The sequence below is a fragment of the Castor canadensis genome, chromosome 7 (assembly GCF_047511655.1).
Source record: "Castor canadensis chromosome 7, mCasCan1.hap1v2, whole genome shotgun sequence".
Taxonomy (NCBI): domain Eukaryota; kingdom Metazoa; phylum Chordata; class Mammalia; order Rodentia; family Castoridae; genus Castor; species Castor canadensis.
The window spans coordinates 125,117,546-125,130,885 of record NC_133392.1 but is presented as its reverse complement, the minus strand read 5'-3'; the positions used below and the strand labels follow the sequence as shown (position 1 = coordinate 125,130,885).

Here is a 13,340-nt window from a genome sequence, read left to right as displayed (position 1 = left end):
GGGGGCACCTGTCAAAAATCAGGTGGGCATAACTGCATGGATTCATATCCAGGTCCTCTATTCTGTTCCATGTCTGTTTTGTACCAGTACTATGTTGTTTTTATTTGAAGTCGGATATTGTGATGGCTCCAGGGTTGCTCTTTTTTTCAGTATAGACTTGGCTATTTGTAGTCTTTTGTGCTTCCAAGTGAACTTTAGGGTTGATTTTTCAATCTCTGTGATGAATGTCTTTGGAATTTTGATAGAAATTGCATTGAACAACATAGATTGCTTTTGGTAATATAGCTATATTCATTAGGTTGATTCTACCAATCCATGACCATTGGAGATCTTTCCATCTTCTGTAGTCTTAAACTTTTTTCTTCAATGGTTTATACTTTTCCTTGTAGAGATCTTTCACATCCTGTTTATTCCTACATGGGTTTTTTTGAGGCTATTGTAAATGGAGTTATTTTCCTATACTCTTTCTCATTCTACTTATATAGAAAGGCTACTGATTTTCATAAATTGATTTTGTGTCCTGCTACATTGCTGAAGGTATTTATGATGTCTAGGGGTACTTTGCTGGAGTTTTCCAGGTCTTTTAGGTATAAGATGATGTCATCTGCAAATAGTGATAGTTTGACTTCTTCCTTTCTTACTTGAATTCCTTTTATTTCTTCTTCCTATCTTATTGATCTAGCTAGAAATTCCAAGAGTATGTTGAATAAGAGTGGTCTCCTAATATTAGGATTAATTTATTTATATCTGTCAATTTCTGTTTAATACTATTGTGGTTTTGTTGGGTGCATCTATATTTACAATTCTATTTTTCTGTTGAATTGAACCTTTTTTCTTCAGACAATAATAATGTCTATAATGATACATTTTTAGATAAAATCTATTTCATCTGGTATGTATAGCTATCCCTGTTCTCTTTTGGTTATCACTTGAATGGAATATCTTTTCCCATAACTTCACTTTCAGCCTGTGTATGTCTTCATGTCTAATTTGAGTCTTTTATAGACAGCATATAGTTGGATTTTTTTCTAATCTATTCAGACATTCTATGTCTTTGTGTGTGTGTGTGTGTGTGTGTGTGTGTGTGTGTGTGTGTGTGTGAATATGGTTGGAACTTAGGGCTTCATGTTTGCAAACCAGGAACTCTACTGCTTGAGCCACATCTCCAGTCCATTTTGCTCTGGTTACTTCAAAAATGATGGTCTCACAAAACACTTGCCTGGGCTGGTCTTGAACCATGATCCTCAGTCTCTGCCTCCCAAGTAGCTAGGATTACAAGAGTGAGCCATAGGCACTGGGTGGTTCCCTCTATGTTTTTGACTTGGTGAGTTTAAACTATTAGCATTTATAATAAACATTGATGAACAATGTTATTATTGCCATGTTCATTATTTTCTGATTTGAATTTATTTTGTTTTTACCTTCCTCTCTTATTTGATTTTTTGGTAGTGAACTGGCTTTATTCCCTTCTTTTGTGTATCTACTCTCACATTTTTTTCCTCTGTGGTTACTTACCATGAGGCTTGTATAAATTTCCTGGTGTTATAACCATTCTATTTTAATGTAAGTTCATTTGCATACAAAACACTATACTTTTACCTCCTCCTCTTTTACCTTCTGAGTTTACTTCTTTTTGAATTGTGAATCCATTACTCAATTTTTGTGATTATAGTCTTTTTTGGTTTTGGCAGTACTTGGGTTTGAACTCAAGGACTCACACATGCCAGACAGATGCTCTACCACTTGAGCCACTTCACCAGCCTTTTATATGTTGGGTATTTTTGAGATAGAATATCACAAACTATTTGCCCAAGCTGGCCTCTAACCAAGATCCTCCTGATTTCTGCCTCCTGAGTAGCTAAGAGTAGAGGCATGAGCTACCAGCACCTGGCAATTATAGTTTTAATACTCTTTTCAACTTTTGTATTAGGGTTACAGATAATTTGCACTCCCGCCATTACAGTGCTATCTTCTACATTTGACTTCTTTTACCTTTGTGAGATTAGTACTTTCATAAGCTATCATGTTGCTATTTAGCATGTTTTCTATTCTGTGTAGAGAAAACTCCCTTACACAGTAAGTCTACTGGTGACAAACTCCCTCAGTTTTTGTATGGGAAAGACTTTCTCTTCCCTTCCCTTGCAGACCAGGAAGAAGTTGACTGATGTAATCAAAGTAATAAAAGAATTGCCAATAACTTTCAATTCTCACTGTTTTCAGTTTAATTGTGTCTTGCTATAGACGACCTTTATGTTCAAACAATTTGAGGTTTTTTGGATGGCTTGAATTAGTATGTGTATTTTCCTTGAGTCTGAATATCTACTTTGCAGATCTGGGAAGTTTTCAGTAATTTCTTTAAATAAGCTTTCTTCCCCTTTATACCTTCTCCTTCTGGAACTCCCAAGATTTATATATTAGTTACTTGGGGTGTTCCAGAAAACCTTTCTAATTTCTTCACTCTTTCCCATTCTTTTTTCCCCTTTAACTAGGTAATTTTAGTGAGTTCTCTTTGGATTCACTGGCTCTGCTTGACTGAGTCTGATGTTGAAGCTCTTTATTGCATTTTTCATTTCATTGTGTTCTTCAGTTCCAGAGTTTGTTCTTTATTCTCTTTGCTGAACTTCTCATTTCTTTGTTTTGTTTTCCTGATTTTGTTAAATTATTTTCATCTTGTATCTCATTAAGCTTCTTTAGAACAATTATTTTTAATTCTTTGTCAGATGATTCCTGACTATCCACTTCTTTGGAATAAGTTCCTGAAAGTTTAATGTGTTCCTTTGGTGGTATGGTGTTTTCCCAACTTTCCATACTTCTTGTATTCTTGCACAGATGTCTGTACATTTGAAGAAGCAAACTTAACAGACTATATTGGTAAGAAAAGATACTCTGTACATTTGAAGAAGCAAACTTAACAGACTATATTGGTAAGAAAAGATACTCATTGGTAGGGAGGAGGAGCAGAACAATATTGTGGCACTGCTTCTAATGGAGAATATGAGGCCAACTGAAGGGACATACTGCAACTCCATGTCTGAGAAAGGAATAGCATCAGTGGCACAAAAGCTCAGACAGCAGGGGTCCACAACATTGGTAAATGTGTGTTCCTCAGTAGCAAATGAGAGCAAACTCTCATGGCAACCATGAGAGTTTTTGTTCCTTAGTGGGGATTCTTGGGTGCAGCTATAAACACACTGCATAGGTAAGGGCCAGGGATTATGCTACGAGCATATGTGGTGGCAAGAGCTAGAGCCAGCAGTGGAGGCTAAGGATAGCTTTTCAGTGTATTCATGGCAAAAGGGATGGTAAGTGAGTGTGCCTGTTATGGCCTTGGGCAAGATCAGTGATGGGCATGTGTAGTAGTGAGAAGTGGCTGTAAGCAGGTGCATGTGCAGTGGTGAGAACTAGATGAAGGTATGCACATAGTGATGAAAGCAGCAGAGCTTGCATGTACTAAAGCAATGGCCAGGGGCAGCTGTGGGCTGGCACACAGCCATGACAATTGGTGACAGGCATGCAAGCTGGTTAAAACTGGCACTAGTGGTGGGATCAGCACTAGTTGCAGACATCCATTTGGAGACCACACTGAAAGCCAGGGTCAGAATGCCCACAGTGCCACTGGCTGAAGTAGCTCCAGTAGGGGAAGTAGTTTAGGCAGCTGTGGTCTATGAAGGTGAAAACCAGGACCCATATATAGCAAAAGCCATAGGGATCCATAGCAGCTGGAGAGTTTTTGAGGCCCTCAATAGCAAAGACAGATATGGTCCTCTGGAGAAGATCCCCTGTCCATATGAAACAGCAATTCACCTTCTACATGTAAATTCAAATGAAATGAAACCAAGTGTCCACACAAAACTTGTACATGAAGTAACATTTCATAATGTCCCCAAAATGAAGTAACACAATTGTCCATCAACTGAACGGATAAGCAAAAGATGGTATAGTCACACAATGGATTATTTAGTAATAAACAGGAATAAAGTACTCAACCATGTCATGACATAGATTAACCTTGAAAACATTACGTTAAGTGAAAGAAGCCAGACACAGTAGGTCACATATTGTAATTCCATTTATATGAAATGTCCAGAATAGGCATAAAGTCAGAAAGCAGACGAATGCTTTTTAGGAGTCGGAGGGAGAGGGTAGTGGTGATTGCTAGCAGGTACAGGATTTGTTTGGGGGTGATAAAATATTCCATACTTAACTAGTCATTAGGTTGTAAACTTTGTGAATATATCAAAAGCACTCAATTCAATATTTTAAAAGGGTTAATTATACTTCAATGAAGCTACTGTTAGCGAGTGAAAACAATAATAATTATCTATTTGCTCTTGATTTTTAATTTTGAAGTCAGGTCACAAGTCTGCTGCTCAGGTGTTCCACATTAATCATTACAGAAATGTAGGAATGTTAAAAGATCAATTTAAATTGATCTCGCCATCATTTTGTATGTGAGAAAACTGAGCTCCAAGAAGGACGAATTACTCAAGGTTATGCAATCAGCAGTAGAACCAGGGAAGACTCCCAGTTCAATGGTACATATTTCTCTGTTAAGTTTATCATTTTCTTTTCTCAAATTCCTGTTTTTCAAGAAAAAAATAAATTAAAAGGAAGAAGAAAAGCCTATCTAGCTTTCATATTAAGTTCAATGATAATTAGTAGGTTTGTGAGAACTATAGAAAAAGGATAAGAAAATAAACAATTGTACATACTTACTTCTACAAATGAGAAATTACAACTATCAGTACTTAAAGATTTCACTCGTTCAAGAGAATACAGCGTAGAACTCACAGTAACAAAATAACAAAGACCAATCTGTCCTCTAGGGAATGAAAGATAATCAGGCACTTATAAAAGATGCTACACATCTGGGAATTCACCCCATCCTTCATAGAGATGCCAAATTTATTCACAGGAAAATGACTTTCACAGTGTCAGTTTCTGAAGTTATCTTTTTGCAGAGCCCTTGTCATAGCTCATGGCAGACATAGGTGTAATGAAGATTTTCTGTGCTAGTAGAACATTTTTTTGATGGACATATTTTGTTTCTCTTCACCAAAGAGCAACTTTTAAACAGAAGAATTTTTTTTTTCACCACAGCAAAATGAATTCATTTTCACTGAGAATATGCTTCTTAAAATATCATCATTCGGTGTTAAATCTTCAAAAGATTATTGTACAAAGCATTATCATACAACCTATAGTCAGAATGCTCGTGTAGTTCAGCATTATGTCAGCTAATATCTGTGTGTATATGAGTTTTGAGAATGACATTTGGGAGGGTGGCTGAGGAGACAGGGAGCTGGTGGAACAGACAGTGGAAGCTACAGTAAAAAACTGTTATATGGTTAATTTAGGTTAGAAAATTCTGGGTTAATTCAATAAATATTTAAGGGGCATCAATTATGTGTCAGACTTTACTAGATTCTAGAACAGGTTTATACCATGATTTTGTAAATCCTTTAACATGCTAGTTTCCAACTGTAGTCATAGTGACTCCCTAGGACTCTATGTCTAATTTGCCAGATAGTGCCAGTTTATCAATGTTGTTCTCATGCTACTAGCATCTCTTTTCATTCCTGTCATCCTACTGATGACTCTCTAGGCTGTGCTTATCTGTATGCATGCACGTGCATGTGTGTGTGTGTGTGTGTGTAGTGCAGACATTCCTAAACTTACAATGAAATAATTATATCTATATTCCTATAACCATCTCCTAGCACAGTGGTTCTGATCTGCACAACACAGTTTGAACATTACTCCATATCTTCATTTGATAGCTGAGGAAACTAAAAAACATAAGATTAAAGCAATTCAAGTAGAAAATAGCACTAAAGCTTAGGACTCCTAGCTCCTATCACTGATGCCCTTTCTGATATATCACAGATTACCACACTAAAATATTAACATGTGCTAAAAAGTTGTTATTAGCTAATAAATATATATTTTCTCTTATCACAAAGATAAGTCAACTGTCACATTTTAATTTCAGTTTAAATGAGGTGTAAGTAATATATTTCTTTATTTTTAAATATTAATTGTGGAATTAACCAATGACAGAGGCAATAAGAAAACATTATTTTGCAGTCAACTGTTCACTCCTGTAAGCAGAATTCACTTATTTTCTACTCTCTCCCTGCCTTTCCTCGTTTCACTCTGAAAAATAAGGTGCAGACTTTCTTACACTTTCAAACTGTCTATGGCTTCAGAGGTGTATGTTGGGGTGGGACAGGGGAACCTAATTTTATTAATCTACCAAAAGATTTTTGAGTGCCTGCTTAAAAGCAGCCTGCTATATTATGGTTCTAAGTGTCCTGTTTTTGTTGTTGTTTTTATTATTGTTGGCTTGGTTTGGTTTATTTGGTTTGGGGTTTTAACTCAGGCCACATGCTTGCTAGTCAAGTTCTCTAGCACTTGAGCCACATCCCAAGTTCTTCTTGCTTTTACTTTGTTTTTCAGATAGGGACCTTGTGCTAACTTTGCTCAGGCTGGTCTCAAACTGTGATTCTCCTACCTCTGCTTCCTCAGCAGCTGGCTTTATAGAAGTCCATCACCATACCAGCCTTGTTTTTGAGATAGGGTCTCACTAACTTTTCTTGGGCTAGCCTCAAACAGTGATCCTACTGTCTCTGCCCTCCCCACCCCAAGTAGCTGGAATTACAGGTGAGTAACACCATGCCCAGCCTAAGTGTCCTTTAAAGTGAGACTCCTACTTGGTTGGATCTTATAACATCTATGAAAATGCCCAACAGGTAAATTTACAGTAGATCTCTTTATTCTTTTTGAGTTTCTACATGTTTACTATCAAGAAAATTATACAAAGAAATCTATCTTAAAATTGGTTACACATAGTTTAGATAATATATGCCCACTGCTTTTTCTAGGTAACTGTTAGACATTTTAGATAACTCAGTAGTAGTTTTTTCAGAGAAGGAATGAATGATTATGAAGCTCTAAAAAGAAAGCTGTTTCTTATGAGCTAAGAAATGACCTTTTCTGGATAATATTAGTTAAAACAGGGTTTAAACTCAGGAAATTCATTTTTGTAGAATATATCTTTTTGTTTATTACCAAGAAAAGGGAGTTGATATTAACTAAATCTTACCCAGACAAGAAAACCAGTCAAGCAGATGAAAAGATTACAAGGTGGTGAGGGCAGAAGAGCATTTCTAGCGAGAAAGTTCCTCCATCTGTAGATGGATAGCCCTGTCACAGACTGGGAGCTGTGGTTGTGTTGCAGAGCTGTAGAGTTTGGAGCACAGAACGTTCTTTTGCAACACAAAGGCTATGATGTTCTACCATCTGAAGTAACGGACGTGATTCGAGTCTAACTACTTTACTCAGAGAGCCACCTATTTTAACAAAGGAATACAGATACTGGTCACATCAAACGTTTTCATTGAGAGGTTCACATGGACACTCATACAGTCACGGTGGAGGATCTCAGAAGCTTTCCTGTGTATGAGAAACAGAACTACAGGCCTTTTTGTACAAGTTCCTGTACATCTTGTCCATGCTGTTCTCAAAGATGGGTCGATGGGATTTTCCCTTAAAAGAGGCTGCCCTGTTGGACCAGTATTCGCCATCATCCAAATGGAGACTGCCACGTGGCCGCTGATATGTGCTATAAAAAAAGATATGAAAAGCTTAAAACAATGGTGAAACTAAATTAGAGGTACTAATATATAAATCAAATATTTACTTAGTACATTATGGATCTCTGATACTATGTTGGGGCTATGAGAAAAAAATACAGTATATTCAAAGGTTGACTCCCTACAAATGGACGCAAAACTATTTGTGTAAAACAGTTCCAGAACAATGAAATAAAAATTTTGTGTTAGAGTTAAAAAGTAATTCAGAGAACAGAAATAGGTACAGCATGGCAAAAGCAAAGAATAGCTGTTCTAGCTTAACCTCTAAAATCAGGCACTCCCCACTGAAGTCTTTATAATCTGTGGGGACCTTGGGTAATTTAACTGTTCAGAGTCTTGTTCCTTGTCTATAATTTCATAGTATTGTTTGAACAATTTAGTAATATATGAAAAGTACATGGTACAATGCTTACCTTCGTATTTATTAACTACAAAGCACTGAATTACATACTCTCCAACCAGTAAATCTCACAACACCTAGAAGTGGGTATGTGGAAATTAATACCCAGTGGAGGACAGGTGCAGTGGCTCACAGCTGTAATCCAAACTAATCAGAAGGTGGAGATTGTGAGGTCACAGTTAGAGGCCAGCCAGGGAAAAAAGTTAGTGAGACCCCATCTCAACAAATATGCTGGGCAAGGTGGTACATACCTGTGATCCCAGTTACATGGGAGGTAAAGATAGGAGGATCATGCTCTGGGGCTGGCCTGAGCCTAATACCCTGAGCATAAGACCCTATCTGAAAAACCTAAATGGTTAGAAGTATGACTCAAGTGGTGGAGTGGTTGTCTAGAAAGCAGGTGGCCTTGAGTTCAAACCCCAGTGTGTTGGAAAAAAAAGACTCAGTAAAGACTATTTAAGCTATTAAGAGTTGCCTAAGACTACACAGCTAGCAAGTTAACAAGTGGGAACGGGAACCATAGTTGTGGCTCTACGGCCATTTCTACATGCCATGCTGCTATTGTCATCAAGGAGAGGGGCAGAAAATTAAGCCAAATGTGAACAATTTGTGAAAAATGGAAACAACATAAAAGAGTCCAAATATGAAGTAATAATGATCCACTGTTGTTCTGAGTTCTTGGAGGAAGAATAAGAAAGAACAGTTAGGTCGCTAGTGAAATAGACCATTACTAGGTTAGGTAAATGGGAATAGAGACGAAAAAGCAACTTTTCTGAAGAGTTAATGGTATCTTTTGAAAATACCAAAGTTACAATTTTACTATCATTAGTGTTAAGTCTTGGGCTTAACTTATTTTCTAGAGATAAGGTGTTGACTTCTATACAGACCAAGTTTATTTTTTCAGTAACTAAAAGTAACTTAACTCAATAATGAATATTGCTATAGATTAGACTTCTCAATTTTTGTCATATAAAACCATATTTCCTGCCAATTAAATGTGGCAAATATCTTCTTCATTTATTTTGAATCTTCATGCAAATAACTTCTCCTGACTCATCATCTCATGACATTATTTTTATTGTCACTTATAAAATAGGAACTATTGGAACTACAAGGAATTTATTTAGCTCAATGTCTATCTATCACCTGTACATACTAAAACTGACCACATGAAAAGGAAAGGGAGTATCACATGATCATTCTTGGAGCATGATCCAGTATCAGTGAGGATGTAAAATAGTGGGAATATTAATATACTTATTCTGTTGTAACCTAGTCTGAGTGGCTGTGCCACTTTGGCCATTGATTCTGTTCCTAGCTACCCAGCAAAATCCTTATACATGTACAAATACACTCCTGACAGCCGTATTTGTAATAGATAATAACTGGAAGCAGCCTAAATATCCACTGTGGTTATATATACAACATAGGAAAAGTTAGTGATGTACAGCCACATGCATCATTGTAGGGAAAACTGAAAAACCACAAATATAGCTATAATTACATCTATACAAAGTTTAAAACAAGTACAACTAAATAATTTGTTGCTTAAGGATGGATATATGTGTGGCACAAATCCAAAGAAATATAAGATTAGCAGAAAAGTCACAGTAGCATTTATATCTGTGGGAAAAGATGAGATTGGTTAGGGGCATAAGGCTTCAAAGGTATATTTTTTAAAAATTTGTTAATCTGGAATAATTTCTTAATAATAATTATCATTATTACCATTCTTTGAAATACACAAACCTTAAATATATCCCACTGTTAAGGTTGATGTATATATAAAACATTTGAAAAAATTTGCCTCCGTGTAACAATAAGGTTTCTCTAATTCGATACGGTTTTTCTAAAATGTGATTCTATCTTGTTTTCTCTAGCATTATTTACTAGATCCTGGTAAATTTTCTTTACATTTGATATCACCTCTTTCACACTGGGTAACTTCAGAAATGATATACTCTGTGTTATTAAAGTTATTTTAAAACACAATTACTAGTATACATATTTTATTCTTTCAGCTTCAATGTGGTAATTAAAACCATCTACCCTAGTAATACCAGTTAAAAATTTCATAAGGACTTAGCCAAGTTTCAATGCTAATGCTTTGATAAAAACAGGACATTTCTTTCAATAACAATGCAACAAAAATAGTTTAGCCAATTGAATATAGGATTTTTCTTACAATTCCTTTCCATGTGTAACTTCCCCTGTCACTTAAAATACTTTCTCAACAATTTGAGTCATTTTATAGGGAAATCGCACAAAAAAACATTACTAGAAAAAATTCTTCATGTACCTCAGGAATCTGCAAATATACCTGCTAGCCGAAATCCCCACAAACCTCTGCCCCTCTTACCTTTTTCTGGTTTTGTTTGTTTGACTTCAGTAAGCCATGTGTGAATTATTATTTCACAAAACACAGATCTGTTCCTGTTTCACTGGTTGTCACCAATCAACTACTTGATGGCATATTACTGGCTAAAGATATACTTCTATAAAAATACATTTTATTTAGTTTCCAGACTAATTCTAGTGCAATGAATCTATTCAATGACATTTGAATTTCTAACACACATCACTACCCAACTGTCTTATGGTGTAGGTTCCTCTCAGTTTGTAAACCAAAGTCTTAATACTTATCATAAAGAACTATATTTATGTTATCAAACATAGATTTGCTATTGCTTTGGTTCCATTAGACAATATATGTCTCAAAGCTGCCTTAAAACATCACCTCAGTGGCTTGCAATGAAATACAAAATTCAGAAAGCCCTTTAGAATTTACTGTGTATCTGGTAAGGTTCTGTAAAGAGAAGATAAAGTGCTCAAAATAGATAATTTAATGCTGCTAAAACAGAAAAATTTGTCAAGAAATTTCTTTTTATTTAAAAAATGCACATATATATGTATATACATATTTGCAATGAAGTTTTACTCAATTATTAGGAAGAATGAAATTATGTCATTTGCTGGAAAATGGATGGAACTGGAGATCACCATGTTCAGTGAAATAAGCCAATCTCACAAAGACAAGTATTACATGTTTTCTTTCATTTGTGGAAGCTAGTGGAAAACAAAACAAAAACCAAGGTCATGAAAGTATAAGGGGGACTACGAGGGAGGGAAGTGGAAGTGGAAGAGAAAAGGAGAAGAGAAAAGGGGATGATATAAAAGAATAATAGAGGGGTTGAATATAATCCAAGTGTATTATGTGGAAATGTCACAATGAAACCCCTTATTATGTACAATTTAATATTGGCCAATAAAAAAGTACAATTGTAAAAATTTTCAATTTTGTAAATAGTATTGTGATTCACTGGAGAGAACTTGGGAGTTGATTCAGTCTGGAAAACTGAATTGCAAAACACAATATGCACACAGAGCAGGTTTTAATATGAGAGTCTATGGATAGATGCAAACAAAGACGATCAGATTCCTAATACAGTATTTATTTACTTCCAGATATGGAGTTCTCCATTGGATTGTGAACATATTGAGTCAATTCTGTTTTATTTATTGCTGGAATGAATTAAAAAGTTTAAAATGTGTAAGTGACACTAAAACAATCCTCTTATAGAAAAAGTTTTTTTTTTTCTTTTTGTAGTGGTACTGGAGATTGAACCCAGTGCCTCATGCTACTCTTTTAGTCATGCCCCTAGTCTGCAATAGAATTTTAAGGACTATGCTTCTCATTTTACCAAGAATATCTGTAGCACACAATCACGTAAAACATTTAGTAAATTTCTTACTACGCATTACAAAATACTACATCAGGACATTACATCATAAAATGGTTATCTTCAAAAAAAGGAAAATGTTACTTTATTAAATGTAGTTTATCTTTCCAGAAACTTATGATTGCTACTTGATTAGAGATTTCCATATTTAATTATGACAATGCTAAGAAAAACAACAAAGGACAAAAATGTCATGATCATCTCAACAGATTCAGAAAAGGCATTTAACAAATTTAGTCATTCCTTTATGATAGAAACCCTGAATAAACTAGGAGTAGAAGGAACATACCTCAACATAGAAAAGGATACATTTATATATATATAAATATGTATATGCCTATAGCCAACATCATACTAAATGGGAAAAAATGAAACCATATCCTCTAAAAGCTAAAAGTCAGCAATTAGACAATGGTGTCCACTCTCTTCATTCTTATTCAATATAGTGCTTAAATTCTTAGTCAGAATAATAAGGGTAGAAAAAGAAATAAAAGGGATATAAATAGGAAAAGAAGACATCAAAATATCCTTATTTGCAGATGTGATGTCCCATACTTAAAAGACCCTAAAGATTCCACCAAGAAAACTCTTAAATTTGGTAAACACTTTCAGCAAAGAAGCAGGATACAAAAACCAACACACAAAAATCAGTACCTTTTATACCAATCACGAAGAGGCTGAGAAAAAGAATCAGGAAAACAATCCCAGTCATTACAAATTCCAAAAAATTAAAAACTTAGGAGTAAACCTAGTAAGGGAAGTGAAAGATCTTGACATTGTAAACTAAAATCTTAAGAAACTGAAAAAGACAGTAGCAGATAGAAAGACCTCCTGTATTCATGGGCTGGCAGATTTAATATTGTGAAAATGGCTTTACTACAAAAATGATCCACATATTCAATGTAATCCCCCTCAAAATTCCAATGTAATTTTTCACAGAAATAGAAAAATGAATTATGAAATTCATGTGAAGCACAAAAGACCCCAAATTGCCAAAGCAATCCTGAAAAAAAGAGAGCAATGCTGGAAGTAACACAATAACTGACTTCAAGTTACACTACTGAGCCATAGGAAAAAAAATCATGGTACTGGCACAAAAACACAATTATAGGTCAATGGAATAGACTAGAACATCCAGAAATAAGCACACACAGCTACAGCAACCTGATTTTGGACAAAGGAAACAAAAACATACTTTGGAAAAAAGGCAGCCTCTTCAACAAATGGTGTTGGGAAAATTGGATATTCAAATGTAGAAGACTGAAGCTAAACCATGTACAAAAATTAATTTAAAATGGATCAAAGATCTAAGTGTAAGACTTGAAACTCTTAGAGGAAAAGATAAGGAAGACTCTTGAAGATATTGGAATAGGTAACACCTTTCTGAATAGGACTCCAATTGCTCAGGAAACAGCAAGAATTGACTGATGGAATTGTGTCAAATTAAAAGTCTTCTGCACTGAACAGGAAACGAACACCAGAATGAAGGGACAACCTATGAAATGGAAGAAAATCTTTGCCAGCTACCCATTGGATAAAAAATTA

General features: G+C 35.3%; 1 protein-coding gene across 7 annotated transcripts in view; it reads right to left on the bottom strand.

Annotated features, from left to right (window-relative positions):
- Positions 1 to 3,841: 3,841 nt before the first annotated feature.
- Positions 3,842 to 13,340, bottom strand: part of Spata6 (spermatogenesis associated 6) — a 129,329-nt gene continuing 119,830 nt past the window's right edge. For 3 of the 7 annotated variants that reach the window (XM_074080190.1, XM_020186363.2, XM_074080188.1), the window contains one exon: positions 3,844 to 7,624. In XM_074080190.1, coding sequence (XP_073936291.1) covers positions 7,586 to 7,624 — 39 coding nt within the window. In that variant the 3' untranslated portion in view covers positions 3,844 to 7,585. Of the gene's footprint in view, positions 7,625 to 13,340 lie in introns of all 7 variants that reach the window. The other 4 variants (XM_020186361.2, XM_020186362.2, XM_074080192.1 and 1 more) reach the window with 3 other exon arrangements.